The sequence below is a fragment of the Chenopodium album genome, chromosome 19 (genome assembly GCF_948465745.1).
Source record: "Chenopodium album chromosome 19, dcCheAlbu1.1, whole genome shotgun sequence".
Classification (NCBI taxonomy): domain Eukaryota; kingdom Viridiplantae; phylum Streptophyta; class Magnoliopsida; order Caryophyllales; family Amaranthaceae; genus Chenopodium; species Chenopodium album.
This window is the reverse complement of record NC_137852.1, coordinates 34,031,490-34,051,791: the sequence shown is the minus strand read 5'-3', so window position 1 is coordinate 34,051,791 and position 20,302 is coordinate 34,031,490. Positions and strand designations below refer to the sequence as shown.

Genomic DNA, 20,302 nt, shown 5'->3' with positions numbered 1-20,302 from the left:
GGCATGACAGGATATTGGGGACGTACTTGTTGTACGGCCAAACATTTGGTAGACCTTTACCAGGATTCTGTAAAAGGCAAAGAGAAAAATGCAGAAGCAAATTATGTAAATGAGGAAAATGCTCCTTGTCCCAGCCTTGATGTATCTGATTATTTCATGGATAATGCTGAAATTGGAAATGATTTCATTCTTGGAGAAAACAACAATGCTTAGGTTTCCCATCTACTAATGTGCTATGTTTTAATGTATTTTCTTTATGTCCTGTATTTTAAATTTATAGTCATGTACTTTTAATCTCTATCATCAATAAAATTTTGTATGATATTATTCTAAACTAATCTCAAATTTATTTTATGAAGATATTGATCTGCCTGAAGTTAGTTCCGAATATCAATGTCTTTTGGATAGTGGAACAATACATACTATCTTAAAGGATAGAAAATATTTTTCACAACTAAAGTTGTTTCAAGCAAATGTAAACACCATTTCTGAGTCAGCTAAATTAATTGAACGATCTGGAAAGGTTGTATAATGCTTCTAAATGGAACAAAATTAATAATCAAATAATGCTTTATATTCGAGTAAATCTCGAAGAAATCTCATAAGCTTTAAAGATGTACGCTAAAATGGCTATCATATATCTAGAAACAATGACGATAGATCAAAAAGAGTATATTTGCCTCACGACAAAAAGACATAGCATGAAACATATATATGAGAAATTGCCAGCATACTCTTCGGGGTTATATTGTATTAACATACGACCCATGGAAATTAATATAGTATCTAACCAGAATTTATATGACAAACATTTGATTATTCTATGGCATGATCGTTTGGGACATCCAACAACTGGGATGATGCAAAGAATAATAGCACATTCAGTTGGACATTCAATAAGAAATGTCAAAATTCCCTGATCAGATGAATTAACATGCTCTGTATGTTCACTTGGCAAATTAATAATAAGGCCATCTATGAACAAAATTGCTACTAAATCTCCAAAATTCTTGGAAAGGATTCAGGGAGATGTATGTGGGCCAATCACTACTACAGAAATAAGCAAAGAGACCCGTTGAAATACCCTTTACAAACCGCCTATCAACGGGTCTCTATCTGACCACCTCTAAGGATGGGGTCTGTTTTTAAAAGATAACAGACCCGTTATGCAAAATACCAGGTTTGTCAGATTACTTTTTTTAGAATAAAATATTATAGATAAGAGACCCATTGTAAAAGAAATAGGGTATGTTTGCTATATTAAACAGGCCCGTTAAAAGAGAAATAAGGTCCTTTTCAAAATTAACTTCAGACCCTATATCAAAGATATGTGGTCTCTTTGATATATTTTTTTTTATTTAATTCATCAACCTGTAAGATCCTTTCTTCACCTAACAGGTCTGTTAGCATACCCCCTTTTTTAAAAAAAAAATCAATAAATTTTTTTTTTTCCGGCAATTTCTTCAATAATTACCTATTCATTTTCTTTTAAAATTAACCTGCATAATATGTCATTATTCAACAAAATTTGTAGACAATTAAAATTTTAGACCTTCATATATAATTCAATCATTCCCATTACAAAAACTCACCCATATAATGTTGTGCCACCCACAATTACACCATTACAAAATAAGACTAACTCTTAATTTTCTCCCATTCTACCATGTACACCATTACAAAAAAAAAAAAAAAAACCATGGCACTATACATCAACCATTGTTTCCAAAAACATCAGCATTCTACCATGTACACCATTACCAAAAAAAACCATGGCACACATATGTTCCAAAGTGTATGTGTTGAATAAAAATTAGAACCAAAACGCAAGCAATTACCATACTTCCTTTGACTTCTTCATCAGCTTAGTTTAGTTGGTTAAGCAAATATTCAACCCAAATATCTCGTATCTCATCCATTTCTTCCAATGAATAAGCTTCTTGAGTAAAGAACTGCAATGTAAATAGCAGAAAAAAGAAGTAAATAGGATCATGGAAGTAGTGAACCAAAGCTCAAAACAGAATTTCGGAACCAAAGCTCATCAAAACTGAATTTCATAACTAAATTGGTCCACATTTCTTAAAAAATGTGATAATGTGATCTTTACTATTTGTCTAGTATTCTGTTAATCTACCAAACAAGAACATGGAGAATTGGAGAGCATATCACCAAAATGAAGTACTAAAAGGTTCTAGAGTAATCGTTTAACAGTTAAGATGCCTGCATACTTTTATACAACTAAGAACTTCAAGAAAACCTTCAGTTTTGCCTCAACCATACAAGTACAGTTTTGCCTCAATCATATAAGTAATTTATTCTAAGTTATTTTATTCATTAAACCAATGGAAAAAAAAATGATCAATGTCATTTTGCAAATAATGAAGCAGAATGATTGCATGCAGAAAACTGAATATAAACTGAATACACGCTGTATATTAAATAAGGATAAGGAAAACTAAGAGTATGTTTGATTTTCTGAAGGACTTGGTGAACAAGGTTCCTGATTATGGTAATTCTTAAGCAAATGCAGATGACCGAACTGCTATAAATAGAAGGTGAGTGCACTGTACTCTGATGGGTTTTGTGCTCTTTTCTTTCCTGTGGATTTACTTTTAAAATACTCTATAAGAAATGACAGTTCAACCTTTAAATTGCCAGGAAATCTGCTGTTTAAGAGTATCATGACAGTGATGTGCAATAGACCGAGAGAATGCACTCACAACACCAACAATCCGAGTGTATGAAAGAAGAAAGAAACGGCGGCAGGACAACAATCAGACAACAGCAGCAGACCTCCTAGAGAACAGGACACAAGACATCCACTATGGAGAGTGGTATGGGTGTTGTGGTGGGTTGTGATAGCTGTTCTGTTTTGGCAGCAATAGAAGATAAATGCAATTAAGTGTGAGAGTCTTTGTGAGAGGGGAAGCTGAGTATAAATAGACTGATTTCAGGCAAGGGCAGGCAGCGTTTGCAGGGCAGGGAGTGTGCAGGGTAAGGGAGTATGCGTAGGGGGTGTGGGTGAAGCTGCTGCGCTGCCAGGCAAGGCAGTAGCTGCCCTGCCTGCCAAGGCAAGGCTGCAGCGAGCTACTGCCCTGCCAAGGCTTGGCTGCAGCTGCCACCCTGCCAAGGCAAGGCAAGGCTGCCCTGCCAAGGCATGGCTGCATCGAGTGCCTGCCTCACATTCTAAATTAATCCCAAATTTTTACTCAACGCCCTGTTTGAATGAAGGAAATAAATTACCCCATATGGCACTGAACTATGCATAATTCTACAGGGATAACACTTTTCCAACATATTTTTCTACATTGATAAAATTTTAACTTAGTTCCACAGTCCCCACACTTCTCCAAAAACTAATACAACTCAAATGATCTACATCGCGGCATAATTCCCAAGGCAAGGCGGCTGCTGTTGCCCTGCCAAGGCTAGGCGGCTGCTGCTGCCCTGCCAAGTGCATACGTATATTTAAGAAACAAATCCTCTCACAATAACCAATTAGGCAGAAATATATGTGTTAAAGTAAGCAAATTTTGGTCAGAAATATTCAGTTGAAACAACAAAGTATCTGAAGTGCATAAGTTCTAACCTTGTCAGTAATCCATAACACCCTTTTTTCTAAAATCTCGAGCATGTACCGGCACAAAAAGTATCCATAGTCCTTCTTGTGTTTAGGTTGGCTAGGACACTTCAACCGATCATCCATGAGTTACTTTATTATGTGAAAGAACTACAACCGATTATCGTATGTTAAGTTTAAAAATATAAAGTGAAAACATTTGGTTACTTCCACCCAATATATGCATCCTTTTTTATTTTCTTGATATCCTTGCGATGGATAGCGCTAAATTGTTTGATTCCCCTACATAATTATGACAAGATAAAATGACAAAAATACCAATTACTTGAACATCAATACAAATAAAATGAAGTCAATAAATGATTACTCCACTGCTTACTCATTGATGACTGTTTTTGCAAACTCAGGTATGCTGTCTGCTCCACCTGGGTTGAACCAATAGACTATCCCATTCCAAGGGCTAATCACAGCTAACATCCAATTATGACTACATACAAATTACACGAAAAGTTAATAGAATAACATATCAATAATTATCAGCTATTGTAGAGAAAACACATATTGCACGTACTTTTCATTATAAGGTGCAAACCATAATTGATTACGATTCTTTCCCTCATTGCACCCAAACACACGAGCCAAGTATGTTGACGGGTTTTCCTCTTCTATTGTTGGATTCATTGGGGATAGAACATTGGAATTGCAAAATCCAAACATACCCGAAATTCCTTCTTCTTGACATTTCTCTGTCAGGTACCTTTCCCCGCCATCCATAAAAGGTCAAACATGTAAGAAGCTACTGACAATAGAAATTTTCAAATCTTAAAAATGTAAATGAACTTACTTCATGAAAATATTCAAGTGAGCAGCTCCGATCTCCTTCTGGAAACACCAATTAAGCAAATCTTCGTAATCAAGAGTAACATTAACCACATGTTTAGTCAGAAATACAGTTTTCTGGAAACTTAAGGAGATGGATTCACTCCTCTTTTTCATTCCCAAAGCATGAGTTTTTAACGACTGTAACAAATTAGTAGTCACTTTTTCACAATCTTCAGCATTGAAAAGATCCATGTCAGTGGTTGATGTTTGGGATGATGCCGATCTTGGGGATGGAGTAGTCACGTCTTTTTCCAGGTGCACATCAGCCTTTCATACAACAAACAATATATATCAAGTAAATGCAACTCTTAACTAAAAATCAATTCTGAACTAAATTCAGTTGGTAAAAAAACTGGTATTATACCTTAACTGGAAGAATCAAGTGAATTGGCCAAGCAATGTAACTCTTCTTAGCTTGGCAAACAAAGATTAATTCTTCGTTTGGACATGGCAAGGGAGCATTCGGCACAATATCTTCTACAATAGAGACTTGGCGGTGACCAGGGGGTAGCGCTTGGACATGATTTCTGATGACTTCTTCTGCCTTCTCTTGATAGACTTTCCCTTTAGCAACAATTACAAGTCCTTTATCGTCATCCTCAATGGCTAGTTGACAATCACTCCAGCCCTATACAAGTCATGACAGAATCAAATTTCATATACATAATTTACATTCGAAGATGTATGACTTTTAATACAATACCTCAGGAAAAGTGATATTGCTCTGTTTGAGGCCAAGATCAGTTGAGATATCATCATGATTGTTCAGAAGTGCATGGTCAGGTTGATTAATTTGGTCTGTTTGAGGCCAAGAAACATGGTACATCTCAGCCTCAGATCTTTGAAGATGATCCTGTTGCACGGGAGGACTTATGTGAGCCTCATGACCACGTGAAACATTAGCAGCATCCTGAAATTGAGACTCCAACAATTGATGACCTTCACTTTGTTGTCGCTCAACCCCTCTAGTCAGCAATTGTGTAAGTCGGATGTTAACCATTCCATGGTCAACAAAATTATTTAATTGGGTAAAACCTAACCTATTACCATCAAGACCACCAAAACCTCCGAATTCAGCTTGACCACCAAAACCAAAACCACTCTAACCACCAAAACTACTCTGACCAGAAGAACCAACCTGTTGACCATGACCAGACTGACCACCAGAACTAGACTGACCACCAGTAGCAGGCTGACTAGCACCATTGCCAAATTGACCAACCAGCCCACCCAAACTGCCAAATTGACCAAAAGCATTTGATTGACCAAAGATGGCCATGAACGATTTCAATTGCTCCTGATTTAAGCATGACATGATGAAAGACAATAATAAATTCTGATTATTTTTCATAGTTCCCATCTCTGATTGCATCATGCCGATTTTTGCATACAATTGGCTTGGTGCAGTTGGTTTGTTAAAGCCAAAATATTCCTTATTTGTGATACCAGATCCAACTGCCCTCACTGAACTACCATGCTCACGCTTATTCAATGCTCTTGCTAATATGTCATCCCGACCATTGCACACGAATTCTCCTCTTTGAGCTTGAGCCTCCACTGCAATCTACAATTCAAAATTTCAAGGGACGTAATAGATGAAACCAAGTAAAGTACATTCAAATTAAGGTAATCATTCACAAGAATATAAGGAAATAAAATTTGTGCAGAAGAGTCTTCATTAGATTTCTTACTATAGCTTCATGGATTTCCCTATCGACTGGATTATAAAAAAAAATGATTCCATCTTTGACCTGAGAGTGAGCTTTGATCCAAGTCAAGTGTCGAGGCACTTGTGACACATGGACTCCCTGTTTTACAAGTTCTTTTCCTGCCATTGTACAAAATTAATTTAGACTAATGTTCGAAGTATATGAACTTACTATTTGTTCTTCAACACCAATATTGTATATATGGTAGTTACATATAGAATTTTTGTCAAACTTACTATTTGTTCTTCAAAATATTGATACCCAAGTCGGCCTCCTCGATACTTTGAGGTCTTCTTCTTTGCCCTCACACGATTTTTTTCACTCAATTCCTACAAAAAAAATTTAAGATTAAATTCAGTACACACTGTCTTGCTAGAGGAAGCTTATCATAAACTTATAAAGCATCAAAACTAATAAACTTATAAAGCATCAAAACTAATAAACTTATCAAGCATGAGAACAAAACTGAACTCAGAACGGAGCTTCAGAACTAAACTCCAGGACTGAACTCAGAACTGAACTCAAAACGGAGCTTCAGAACTGAACTCCAGGACTGAACTCAGAGCCGAACTCAGAACGGAGCTTCAGAACTGAACTCCAGGACTGAACTCAGAACTGAACTCAGAACGGAGCTTCAGAACTGAACTCCAGGACTAAACTCAGAACTGAACTTAGAACGGAGCTTCAGAACGGAACTCCAGAGCTGAATTCAGAACTGAGGTTCAGAACTGAATTCAGAACTAAGGTTCAAAACTGAATTCAGAACTGAGCCTTAGAACGGAGCTTCAGAACTGAACTCCAGAACTGAACTTAGAACGGAGCTTCAGAACTGAACTCCAGGACTGAACTCAGAACTGAACTCAGAACGGAGCTTCAGAACTGAACTCCAGAAATGAATTCAGAACTGAGGTTCAAAACTGAATTCAGAACTGAGCCTCAGAACTGAGCTTCAGAACTGAACTCTGAACTCAGAACTGAGCTTAAGGAGTTAACTGAGCTACCTGAAACTCCTTTGAAGTACAATATTTGACGAAGATCTAACAATCTGTATCTTTTATGAAAGGATATTTCCATGGGGGTTGTTGTCTGACAGCTTCATCTTCTAGATACATCCATTCAAGTCTTAGCCTAGTCTTGAAAGCTTTCCATCGCTTAGAAGCTTGTGTCAATATCCAATTTCTACGATTCTCGATGACATAAAATCCCTTCTGCATTGTTGGTACAGAAACATTAAACCTTCCTACATAAAAGCATATTGTATGACTTATTCAAATGTCTTAGAACTGAATATGTATGCTTACTGTGATAGCATTGTAGACTTCGTCTAAGACTCCATTTGGAAGGTCAGACCACTCCTTATAAGTGATCGTTACTCTTTCACGGGCAACAAAACCAGTGTAAGTGGAGAAATGAGACTTGTGCTCTCCTACTGGAACTCTTTTAATAGGATGCCATTCCAAACGAATCTTGGTGCCTGCTTGGATCGCCTTCCCCACCACAGCAAGTACAGTACGACCCCTCTCATCCTCACGCCTAATTTTCTCAGAATCCTCAAGATGTAGTGTGTCACCTTCATTGGATGGGCTTACACGTTTTCTCTTTCTAGCCATCAACCTATAAAAAAATCAGAAAAATAAATTTAATAGGTTAGTTAAATGCAAAAATTGTAATAATATTGCCAAAATTTTAAGTAGGACATCCTAAGGAAAAACCAATAATAATAATAAAAAAAAGTTAGTACTTTAAAAAAAAAAAAAAAATTTACATTTGTTACGAGATCGCTTTCGCTTGACAGATTTTCGCTTCTTTGTATCTTCAACCCATGTAACCTCATTATGATCATCTCTCACATATATTGAAGAGTCATCAACATTATCGTCCACTACTTTTCTTGTCAAAGAAGGAGTCTCCAGCACACTATAAAAAGAACAATCATCAATGGAGTGTCGAGGCCTTGGTGTTATGACAACTGACCTTCGCTTATCTAAGGGATCAGTCATATAAAAAATTTGTTTTGCTTGGGTGGCTAAAATAAAAGGATCCTCTTTGTGACCAACCTTGTTAAGATTGACTAAAATAAGTCCCAAGTTACTTTCTTCAACACCGTTGTTGCTGTCAACGCATTGGCATTTGAAAAGAGGAATCGAAAACATGGTGTAATGCAACTCACAAATCTCTTCAATGACTCCATAGTATCTCATAGTACTAAAGATGGGCACGGGCCGTGCCCGTGCCGCCGCGGGCCGTGCCTGGCCGTGCCGGGGTGGTGCCCGTGCCGTGCCGTGCCGTGCCGGCTCCGCGGCGTGCCGTGCCGTGCCGTGCCTGGGATTGGCACACCCCAGCCCACGGCACGACACGGCCCACGTGCCTAGCGGGCCGTGCCGTGCCGGGCCGCGGGCCAAACCGTGCCGTTTTTATTTTTTTTTTTTTTTTTTTTTTTCTTAAAAAAAAAAATAAATGTTAAAAAAAAACGAATTAAAAACAAAAATGCATATAATAAAAAAAAAATACTAGTGCGATAATCCGAAAACACAAAAAATTGAAGAATAACTTATTTTATTATATGACGGTAGCCGACTAGCCGGTACGAATATACGATAATTCAATAATACAAAATTACAAAATAAGTAATGATAATTAAAAATCGTACAATAGTGTATGAATATTGAATAACTTCATTTATTATACGGAATACGAAGTTCGATAATACAAAAAGAATACAATAGTGTATAATGTAAATATGTAATCATGTAATTATTATTGGTCGTCTTCGTCTTCGCCTTCGTCTTCATCTTCGTCTTCGTCTTCGTCTCCTAGAGGTTCAAGTTCATCCGCCAATTGAGTGGATTGAGAACTAAAAGAAGTCGACGTTCCTTCATCGTCGTCGTTTTGTGCATAAGTACGATCTTGAGAACGAGTTTCGGCATCCAACCAATCCTTGAAGCAAACACACATTTCAAGTGTTTCGGGTTTTAGTCTTGTTCTTCTATCGTCTAGAACTCTTCCCGACGCACTAAAAGCTCTTTCGGAAGCAACGGAGGAGACTTGGATAGCAAAAATATCACGAGCCATTGCCGATAAAATTGGATGTTTCACGACTTGTGATTTCCACCAATCGAGGATGTCGAGGCCAAACTTCTCTTCATCGTCCATGCCTTTCATGAAGTCGTAACTTAAGTACATTTGCAACTCCGAAACATCGCTTTGAGTTCTCCTAGATGATGATGATTCTGTACCTGAATACTTAGACATCAAGTTAGCAGCTTGTGCAAATAAACCTTTGGCCCGTTTACTTACATTTTTGGATGTTTGAGAAGGGGCAAATCGAGACACGGTTCCATATTTACTTTCATAAACATTATATAAATTAAAAAACTCATCCGTCACCTTAGTCTTAAAAGTTTCAACATCACCTTCAAAATTCATGTTACTATAATAAATATCAATTAATAAAAAGGTGCCATCATATTTTTGTCTAGGATCTAAAATGGAAGCAAAAATATAAATCATAGGAATATCGGTGTAATATTTACGCCATTTATCCTCCATGGATGGAAGATATCCACGATAAGCATGTTCTGATCGGTGTTCCGCAAAAAGTTGTGCAAGTAAACATGCATTGCTAAGAAAAGAATGAGCACAAGGATTATATACAGAAGAAAAACAATGTGTCATACCATATAGTAATTGTAAAAACTGCATATATTTTTCACAATTAACCCAATCATCTTCAAGTAAAGCATTTTGTGGATATTTCATATTATAAAAAAGTGTTAAATGAACCTTGTACTCGATTGCCCGACTCAACATTTCATAGGTGGAGTTCCACCTAGTTGGACAATCCGGTGCTATTTTTATGGTTTTAATCCGTTGTTGCCTGCAAAAACCTTTCCATTCTTGCCATCTCATGTTAGAGCTATTAATAGTGCAAATAGCACTCCGTATTTTGTGATAAAATGGACCAATTGCTTGTGTTCCATCCTTCACACACAAGTTAAGAACATGACAAATGCATCTAACATGAAGTGCTTCTCCATCTAATACTAAATCGGTTAATTGGGGTTTAACCAAATTCGCACTATATGTCATAGAAGTTGCGTTATCGAAAGTCATAGACATGATTTTATCCCTAAGACTATATGCATCAATAGCTTCCATTAAATGATGTGAAATGTTAAGACCGGTATGAGGGTATTCAAGCATTTTGAAATGAATGATGCGTTTTTGTAACATCCACTCATTATCTAACCAATGACAAGTAACACATAAATAATGAAGTTGGTACCCACTATCCCATGCATCGGCGGTTAAAGAAACTCTACTAGGAAGATTAGCTAATTCATTTACTAATCTTAATTTGTACTCTAGATAAGTCTTCATGGCAGCAGATCGAACGGTTTTTCGGGAGATTTTTTTGTGTTTTGGTTGTAGTGCTCGGTTAATATAGTTGTTGAAGGCATCATTTTCGGCGAAAAGAAAAGGTTGTTCTGCATGTACAATCATTCTCCCAAGTTCATCCCTATCTCTCTCGTAATTGTAAATGAAACCTTGTGGGTGGAATTGAGAAATTTTAGGTTGGGTTGGATCACTAGATGGTCCACCACATTTTTTTGTATGCCTAGTAAGGTGTCCCGTCCCTCCCTTGGTATCGGCCGAGAAAATTTTACCACAAGTCCGACACTTGCATTTTTTTCCATCTTTACTTAATTGATAATGTACCCAACATCCACTCTTTCTTTTGGTTTGAGCAAAATCCTCTTCGGTACACCACTCTAATATGTTAGGATTATGGGTGGATGGTTCACTCGACCCGCAAGCTTGTGTTTGGCTACCTTGGGAAGGAGGAGGAGGAGGAAATTCATATTGTTGAAATTGGGTTTGTTGAAATTGGGTCCAAGGAGCCATATCATCCATTTGTTCTTGCCCTCCCGTGTTTTGGGGATGAAAGAAAGGGGTGGAAGTGTTTGGAAAGGGCATGTTAGGAGAGGGAAAGGGCATGTTAGGGGGGGGGCATAGACATTGAAGTGTTTGGGTTTGGTGATTCCCTACGTGTTGACTTGGCTTTTCTAGAGGAGGAGGAAACGTTCGGGTTTGATGCCATGATTAATTAATAATAATAACACAACTAACAATAACAAAGTAACAATTAACAACAATGAGATCAATGAGAATAAATTAGTAAGTAGTTTTTATATAAATTAAATTTTCAAAAATAATTATAATAATAGTAGATTACTTGGATCAATGAGATCCCAGGTAGGAGAGGTTAGGAGCGACGTTGTCCAGAGCCCAAATCCCGCCTTAGACAGATTTCAACAATCCAAATAACCCACAATTAAAATAGAAAGTAGTTTTTATATAATTAAGTAGTTCCAATAATAATAATAATAATAATAATAATAATAATAATAATAATAATAATAATAATAATAATAATAATAATAATAATAATAATGATAATAAATTAATAATAATAACAATAATAGTAACAATAACAATAACAAATTAAAATAAAGTTGAGTTAGATCTTACAATGACGCTTCAATGCTTTCCCAAATTTATAATTTCCCGAATTTTTAATTTCCCGAATGTAAATATAACAATTTTTTTTTTTTTTTTTTTTTTTTTGTAGTAGACTAGTACAAGTAATAATAGTAAAAATGTAAAATTTATAAGAGAGTAGGAATTTTTTTTTTCTTTTCACAAAAGAGAGGAAGATTGTATGTTTTTTAGGAATTTGAGAATTGAGAATTTGGGAGTAAGAAAATTAGAGAATAAGAGAGAAGAGATGAGTTGATGAATTGTGAAAATTTTGGAGGAAAATATGAGGTATTTATAGGGGATTTGGGTGGGAAATGGGGTGGAAAATATGGCCGTTTATAGCTGTTGGAAAACGGCCATATTCCAACGGCTAGTGGCACGGGCCGTGCCGTGCCGTGCCGTGCCTGGCCGTGCCGGGCCGTGCCTGGCCGTGCCGGGCCGTGCCACGTGCCGTGCCGGCGGGTCGTGCCGGCGTGCCGGCCCACGTGCCGGCCACCGTGCCGCCCGCCGTGCCACGGGCCGTGCCCGTGCCGGTCCCAAAAAAGTTGTTCACGGCACGGCCCACGGCACGCCGGCGTGCCGCCGTGCCGTGCCGTGCCGGCCACCGTGCCCGTGCCGGGCCGTGCCGGAGTCGTGCCGGGCCCGTGCCGCCCGCGTGCCGGCACGGCCCGTGCCCATCTTTACATAGTACCACATACGGGATTCTTATCTTTTGCACTAGCAAAGTGAATAGCTTGAGCCTCTAAAGTGACCCCATTGTTTTGCATAGTGTTGTGCTCATCTTGGAACTTTGTGTAAAAAGTGCAACCATTTATAACATATCCTGAATAGTATGTTGCACTAAAGTCAGGTCCATATGCTAAAATCTTGACTCGATCTGAGATTACTATTGAAGAGTCATCGAGCTCCCTCATTACTTCATCTTTGAACCAAGAAATGAATGATTTGTTATGTTTGTCAGCCAATGCCTTTTCGCTTGCTCTTGGATTGTACTTTCTCAAGTGTCTCATATGTCTTTCAACATAGGGTGCAACTTCATCCTCATTATGCAGAATGTATGAGTGTGCCTTGTGCCAATTGTCATAAGACATATCACGTTGCTTACGACCTAAGGTTCCCACACCATCCATTCGTCCACTATGACGGGATGTAGGAATCCCTATTCTCATTGAATTTATCATAAAATCACCAGCATATTGTAGTACTTCTTCATAGAAAAGTTGCTCAGCAATACAACCTTCAGGTCGATAAGCATTCTTCACATACCCTTGGTATGTTCTCATTTGTCTTTCAAAAGCCCATTGAACTCTCAAATATATTGGACCACAAAATCTTATCTCTCTTACCAAGTGAACCGTCAAATGAACCATGATATCAAAAAAAGATGGAGGAAAGTACATCTCTAATTGACATAAAATTATAACAATTTCTTCCTCCAAAGCATTCAAATGTTCGGGATCAATGACTTTACTATAGATTGCATTAAAAAACAAACAAAGTCTAGTAATGGCATATCGAACATTTTTAGGCAATATTGAACGAATAGCTACAGGCAACAAATTTTGCATCAAAACATGAAAATCATGAGACTTAAGGCCCATAAGTTTCAAACTTTCCATGTTTACCAGGTTGCGAATGTTAGAAGAATAACCTTCCGGCACTTTCACTCCGGCCAAGCTCTGACATAGCTCGATTTTCTCTTTTCTAGAGAGCGTATAAGCAGCCGGTGGCAAGTACTTTCGACCATTCTCATTCTCAACCACATGAAGTTCATCTCTAATCCCCATTTCCTCCAAGTCATCTCTAGCTTTCTCCCCATCTTTGGTCTTTCCACTAATATTCAATAGTGTACCAATAACACTATCACACACATTTTTCTCAATATGCATCACATCAAGTGTATGTCTCACAAAAAGGAATTTCCAATATGGTAAGCTCCACAATATTGAACACTTTTTGAATCCTTGTTGAGGAAGAAGTTTTTTGTGCTTCTTACCATATGTGATCTTGAGATCTTTGATCTTTTCAAACACCTCTACTCTAGATAGTATCTTAGGGCGCACCCTAAACTCTTGATGTCCATTGAAAGCCTTTTTCAAGTTGCGATAGTGATGAGTACATGGCAAAAATATACGATTCCCATAAAAAACATTCTTCTTAGATGCACTTAACCACCTTCCTGGAAAACCCTCCATGCATACGGGACATGCAGTTTTCCCGTAAACTGTGTATCCTGATAGATTTCCATATGCTGGAAAATCTTGAATAATACAAAACAACAATGCTTTCAAATTGAAATTCCCGTTATGATGTGCATCGAACACCTCTACACTTGTTTCCCACAACATCTTCAAATCATCAATTAGTGGAGCCAGATACACATCAATATCATTACCAGGCTGCCTTGGACCAGAAATTAGTAGTGATAACATCATATACCTTCTTTTCATGCAAAGTGTAGGAGGTAAGTTGTAGGTAATCAAAACAACAGGCCATGTACTATAAGTGCTACTCAATGATCCAAATGGATTGAAACCATCTGTAGACAAAGCAAGGCGTAAATTACGCTTTTCTTTGGCAAATTCTGGAAATTCTCCATCAACAAACCTCCATTGTGGGGAATCAGCAGGATGTCTAAGCATTCCATCATCCTCTCGACCATAGACATGCCATGTTAACTTTTCAGCATCTCCGGCATTAGAAAATAACCTTTTAAACCTAGGTATTATTGGAAAGTACCATAATACCTTTGCAGGCACTCGTCCTTCATCTTTTTTGTATCGCGAGGCATTACAAATTGCACATCTCTCTAACGATTCATTCTCGTTTCAATACAACATGCAATCGTTAGGGCAAGCATGAATTCTCTCATAAGGTAAACCCATGACACTTAGTGTCTTTTTTGCCTCATATGTACAACTTGGAAGGACATTATCATCCGGAAGCATGTCTTTTACCAATTCTAGGATCATATTAAAGCTTTGATCACTTAAACCATGACCCGCCTTCAAGTTATACAACTTAAGTGTGGCAGACAACCTTGTGTATTTGGTGCAACTTTCATACAAAGGCTTTTCAGAGTCACTTAATAAGCTCTCAAATTTAGTGGGATCTTCATCAAAATTCTCCTGTACTACATGGAGCATTTCCTCTAATCTATCTCCCTCATTTGTATCTTGACCTTCATTAGCATTATCTGAAAAGTTACTCACCGAAGCTCCATCTCTACATTCTCCATGCCAAATCCAACACGTGTATGTTTTATCAAATTCCCATTTCTCCAAGTGATTAAGTATCTCTTCGGGTCTCTTGTACAAGAAATTATGGCACATGTGACAAGGGCATGGTAGCTTATGGCGGCCTCCACTATTCTTAACTGCAAACTTAACAAATTCTCTAATACCTACTTGATATTTTAGGTCACCTGGCTTAGTTGTTGTTATCCAACTTCGATCCATATAATATTTTCTACACAACAACAACTAAAATAATTAATTCCATTCTAATGATTTTATTAAATTTTTATATACTCCTGCCCTGCCCCTCTCCCCACACCATTCCCCTCATCTTTTAATAATTAAATTGACAAAAAAATATAATTCAGGAACGAATTAGCAACAAAACTCACTATTTTATCTACATGCATGAATCCATAGTGCATTTTTAATAAATAAATAAATTAAAAAAAAAAATCAATCTGGAAATCCCAACCAACATTAAATATGTCAGTATATCTAAAATAATGAAGAATTTAAAGGGAAATTCAAACAACAAATTATATTTCTCTTCATCACAATAAAATCTAAAAAGAAAAACCCAAAACATTACACATCATAAAGCACAGAAACTACAACCTAGAAAATCAAACGACAAACCAACACTTGATATTAAATTTCAAGCAGCCAAAATTAAATAGACTAACAAATTTTAATGAGTAACCCAAGATTAACCGAAATAATAGCATACTTACTGCTGCAATTTCTAATTTATTTCTATAATTGCAGATTTCCAACAAATGTCGAACAAGATAAAAAATTTATTTCAATAGAACTTCATCTCCGCAAACAAACCAATAAGTCACAAACAAATAAATAATCCATGCACAAAACCCTAACAAAGCATGCATGCATCAATTGAGCCAAAATTCTAACCTTTAATTGTGTGGTGGAGCCGTGGAGGAGCTGTGGAGGAGCCGTTGAGGAGCTACTCTTTCTTTCTTTTTTCTTTTTTTTTTTTTTTTGTTTTTTTTGAAGAAAACCCAAAGATGGTAGCTTGCAGCAATATCACCTTGCAAAATTCAATCGGGAATTTGATGAAAATTGGAAGAGATGAAATTAGCCGGCAATGAATAACGCACAGGCAGCACCGCAACAATGAAAGTAATGAAAATAAAATTTTGATGAAAAATTGAAGAGGGTTATTTGATGAAATTGAAGGGTTTATTTTGGGTAGGAGTAGGAATTTGGGAGGGAATTGGAAAATAAGAGGCGACAGTAAGAATTGAAGTCTGTAGAATTTTTTTTTTGTTTTTTACCTTGTATGTATGAGACTCGTTGTAACTAACAACAGGTCTCTTACCTAAGAGACCCGTTGTGAATAATAACGGGTCTTTAAAATTACGTTGTTATTTAAATCCGCCAAACATAATATTTTGGCGCCTACTATTACAGATCCGTTACGTGTAATGTAGGGTCTTGTATATATAATAGACCCGTTAAATTGTACAACGGGTCTCTTAAAAGGGGTCCTTTTGCCACTTTTTGTAGTAGTGAATTAATCCAGCATGTGGACTATTTCGATATTTCATGGTTTTAATTGATGCTTCTACATGATGGTCACATGTTAGTCTGCTTTCAAGTAGAAATGTTGCCTTTGTAAAATTACTTGCCCAAATCATCAAATTAAGAGCACAATTCCCAGATCATACGATAAAGAAAATAAGACTTGACAATGCTGGGGAATTTACATCCCAAACATTTAATGATTATTGTATGTCAATTGGAATTGATGTTGAACACCCGGTAGCTCATGTTCATACACAAAACGGCCTAGCTGAATCACTAATTAAGAGATTACAATTGATTGAAAGACCATTATTAATGAGGTCAAGATTGTCATCATCTACTTGGGGACATGCTATAATACATGCAGCAGCGCTAATTAGATTGAGACCTACAGCTTACCATAAATTCTCACCACTACAACTTGTTTGCGGTCGAGAACCAAGTATCTCACATCTAAAAATCTTTGGTTGTGCTGTATATGTTCCCATTGCTCCACTCCAATGAACAAAAATGGGTCCATAAAGAAGATTGGGAATTTATGTCGGTTTGAATCCCCTTCTATAATTAAATATCTTGAACCATTGACTGGTGACTTATTTACGGCTAGATTTGCGGACTTTCACTTTAATGAAACAGTATTCCAAGCCTTAGGGGGAGAGAAAGTGGACCCACGAAAGAAAGGAATATAACTTATTTGGAATGCAACACAACTGTCGATGTTAGACCCACGAACAAATATGTGTGAACAAGAAGTCAAGAAAATTGTTCATTTACAAAGTGTTGCAAATCAATTGCCTGATGCATTTGTAGACACAAAGAAGGTGACAAAATCACATATACCAGCAGAAAATGCCCTTGCACGTATTAAAATTCCAACTGGTAATAAGGCCATAGAAAGTGATCTGAATCTCAAGCACGCAGAAAGCGTGGTAGACTACTTGGTTCAAAAGATTCTAAGCCAAGAAAATTGAAAAAATTGGATGGAATAGAAAATGAATCTAATGATGTTCCCCCGTCAGAAGGTCAAGAAAGACCAAATGTGGATGAAAGTAAGGAAAATGATGATAATCCAAAAGGGGATGAACTAGAAGACAACCCTACGGGAAATGAACAAGATGTTCAAAACATCGATAACAATGAAATTTCAATGAATTACGTCTCTACCAAGACTCAATGGAATAGGAAAGATGTTATCGTGGATGAAATATTTGCAAATTCCATCACAATCGACATTGTGTCTGATGAAAATGATTTTGAACCAAGAACAGTAGAAGAATGTCGACATAGGAGTGATGATTGGCCAAAGTGGAAGGAGGCAATGCTGGCTGAGTTAAAGTCACTTGAAAAACGAGAAGTTTTTGGAAAAATAATCCTTACACCAGCTGATGTAAAACCTGTTGGATACAAATGGGTATTTGTGAGAAAACGTAATGAGAAAAATGAGATAGTTAGATACAAGACAAGACTTGTTTCCCAAGGATTCTCAAATTCCAGGGATTGATTATGAAGAAACATATTCTCCAGTGGTTGATGGAACTACATTAAAATTTCTGGTAAGTTTGACAGTCACAAAAGGACTACAAATGCGATTAATGGATGTAGTGACTGCGTATTTGTATGGGTCACTCGATATGGACATTTACATGAAAGTCCCCAAAGGGCTAAAACTACCAAAAAACCACAAGCCTAGACAATTGCTTTCCATAAAACTAAAAGGGTCACTTTATGGATTGAAACAATTTGGAAGGATATGGTACAACCGTCTGAGTGAATACCTTATGAGAGAAGAATTCAAAACAACCAAGTTAGTCCTTGTGTTTTCATAAAGTGATCACAATCATGATTCGCTATCATTGCAGTTTATGTTGATGATTTAAATATCATTGGAACCCCAAATGAACTCGAAAAAACTGTAAAATACTTGATGAAAAAATTTGAGATGAAAGACCTTGGGAAAACTAAATTTTGCCTTAGACTGCAAATTGAGCACTTGAGTCATGGTATTTTTGTCCATCAATCAAACTATACAGAAAGAGTTTTGAAAAGATTCTTCATGGACAAAGCAACTCCAACCAACTTCCCAATGGTTACTCGTTCTTTGAATATGAAAAATGATCCATTTAGACCCCGAGAAGAAAATGAAGAGATTCTGGGTCCAGAAGTACCATACTAAAGTGCAATTGGAGCATTAATGTACTTAGCTAACAATACTAGACCCGACATAGCTTTTTCTGTGAACTTGTTAGCCAGGCACAATAATGCACCAACATACAGGCATTGGAAGGGAGTTCGACACTTACTACGGTACCTACGAGGGACACAAGACCTTGGCTTATATTACCAACCAAAACAAGATGCTGATCTCATTGGGTATGTAGACGCTGGATACTTATCATATCCTCAAAATGCCAAGTCACAAAATGGATATGTGTTTACTTATGGCGGCAGTGCAATATCATGGAAATTAACAAAGCAGACATTGACCGCGACATCATCAAATCATGCAGAGTTGATAGCTCTTTATGAAGCAGGACGAGAATGTGAATGGGTGAGGTCGATGATCAGTAATATCCAAAAGGAGTGTGGAATGAACGCAATAACAGAAAATCCAACCATCATCTTTGAAGACAATACAACATGCATGTATCGCTCTAAAGGATATATTAAGGGAGATAAAACGAAACATATTGCCCCAAAACTGTTCTTCACACATGATTTGCAAAAGGACGAGGAAATAAATATCCAGCAAATTCACTCTTGTGACAATCTTGCCGACTTGTTCACCAAATCACTTCCTTCGAAGAAATTTGAGCAGTTAGTTCACAAAATCGAATGCGACATCTCCGTGAACTATGCTGAAATCAGGGGGAATATTATATCTACTGTACTCTTTTTCCCTTCGATAAGGTTTTTATTCCACCGGATTTTTCCTGACAAGGTTTATAACGAGGCAGTATACCAAAGCATATAATACTATATCGTTGTACTCTTTTTCCCTAACTATGGTTTTTTACACAAACTTTTAAATAAAACGAATGTTCATTAAATTACTGAACATCCGTTATAAAGTGACAATAAAATGCGCAAAAGTTACACTAAAACACACAAAAGTTACTCTGACATATATAAAAGTTATTTATGCTTCATTGATAAATTTGACAAAAGTGACACTAAATTTGACAAAAGTGAACCCGATTTATAGTAAATTATTGAAAACCGGGTGTATACAAAAGTGATTGTTATCCCATAAGGGTTTTACCTAGCAAGGTTTTTAATGAGGCAACAAATACCTTTTTATGTATAAGTATGGGCATTCAAGGGGGAGTGTTAGAAGACAATGTGAATGTCAATCATTGATTTGATGTTGCAATGCACATATGAGTCCAACCTTTGTGAACTCATATTATCTACATGTATGAAATTATTATACTCCTACTTAAACTCATGACTATATAAGGAGTGTTATACAAGAGAAAATTTACCGGAGCAATATATACTATCAATTCTCCATCTTCTCTTACTCCTTTATTTAACTGAATAAAACTTTTTATTGGTAAAACTTTAACATGGTTCTTTTTATTTATTTTTTTTCCCCGCAAAATAGTTCTTTTAACTGACAAATTTTTCAAAAAAAAAAAAAAAAAAAAAAAAAAAAAAAAAAAAATCTATACTAGTCTCTATGGCTTCAATAAAAAAAAAAAAAAAAAAAAAAAAAAAAAAAAAAAAAAAAAAAAAAAAAAAAAGTCTCTATTTTCTCCGGTGTTCCCTGTCGTTTTTCTACCACTCCACTCCAAACGAATTGTCTC

At 36.8% G+C, this 20,302-nt stretch overlaps 2 protein-coding genes across 4 annotated transcripts; both read right to left on the bottom strand.

Annotated features, from left to right (window-relative positions):
- Nucleotides 1-1,516: 1,516 nt before the first annotated feature.
- LOC145595206 (uncharacterized) lies at nt 1,517-8,043 on the bottom strand. 3 transcript variants are annotated; one of them, XR_014102923.1, is made up of 10 exons: nt 7,473-8,043; nt 7,173-7,379; nt 6,408-6,500; nt 6,154-6,290; nt 5,166-6,026; nt 4,827-5,090; nt 4,425-4,729; nt 4,152-4,337; nt 3,590-4,067; nt 1,517-1,952 (listed from the first exon to the last, which is right to left on the bottom strand). XR_014102923.1 is itself a non-coding variant. In XM_081651586.1 (9 exons), the coding sequence occupies exons 5-9, from the start codon at nt 5,460-5,462 to the stop codon at nt 3,956-3,958; spliced, it is 1,164 nt and encodes a 387-aa protein (XP_081507712.1). In that variant the 5' UTR covers nt 5,463-6,026; nt 6,154-6,290; nt 6,408-6,500; nt 7,173-7,379; nt 7,473-8,043; the 3' UTR covers nt 1,517-3,955. The 3 variants fall into 3 exon arrangements, 2 of the variants coding, with proteins under 2 accessions (XP_081507712.1, XP_081507713.1); XM_081651586.1 differs by having other exon boundaries at nt 1,517-4,067; XM_081651587.1 differs by having other exon boundaries at nt 1,517-4,067; nt 5,166-6,290.
- Nucleotides 8,044-12,392: 4,349 nt separating this feature from the next.
- Nucleotides 12,393-15,170, bottom strand: LOC145594259 (uncharacterized). The gene is made up of 2 exons (XM_081650594.1): nt 14,548-15,170; nt 12,393-14,430 (listed from the first exon to the last, which is right to left on the bottom strand). The coding sequence occupies exons 1-2, from the start codon at nt 15,168-15,170 to the stop codon at nt 12,393-12,395; spliced, it is 2,661 nt and encodes an 886-aa protein (XP_081506720.1).
- Between the last annotated feature and the right edge of the window lie 5,132 nt (nt 15,171-20,302).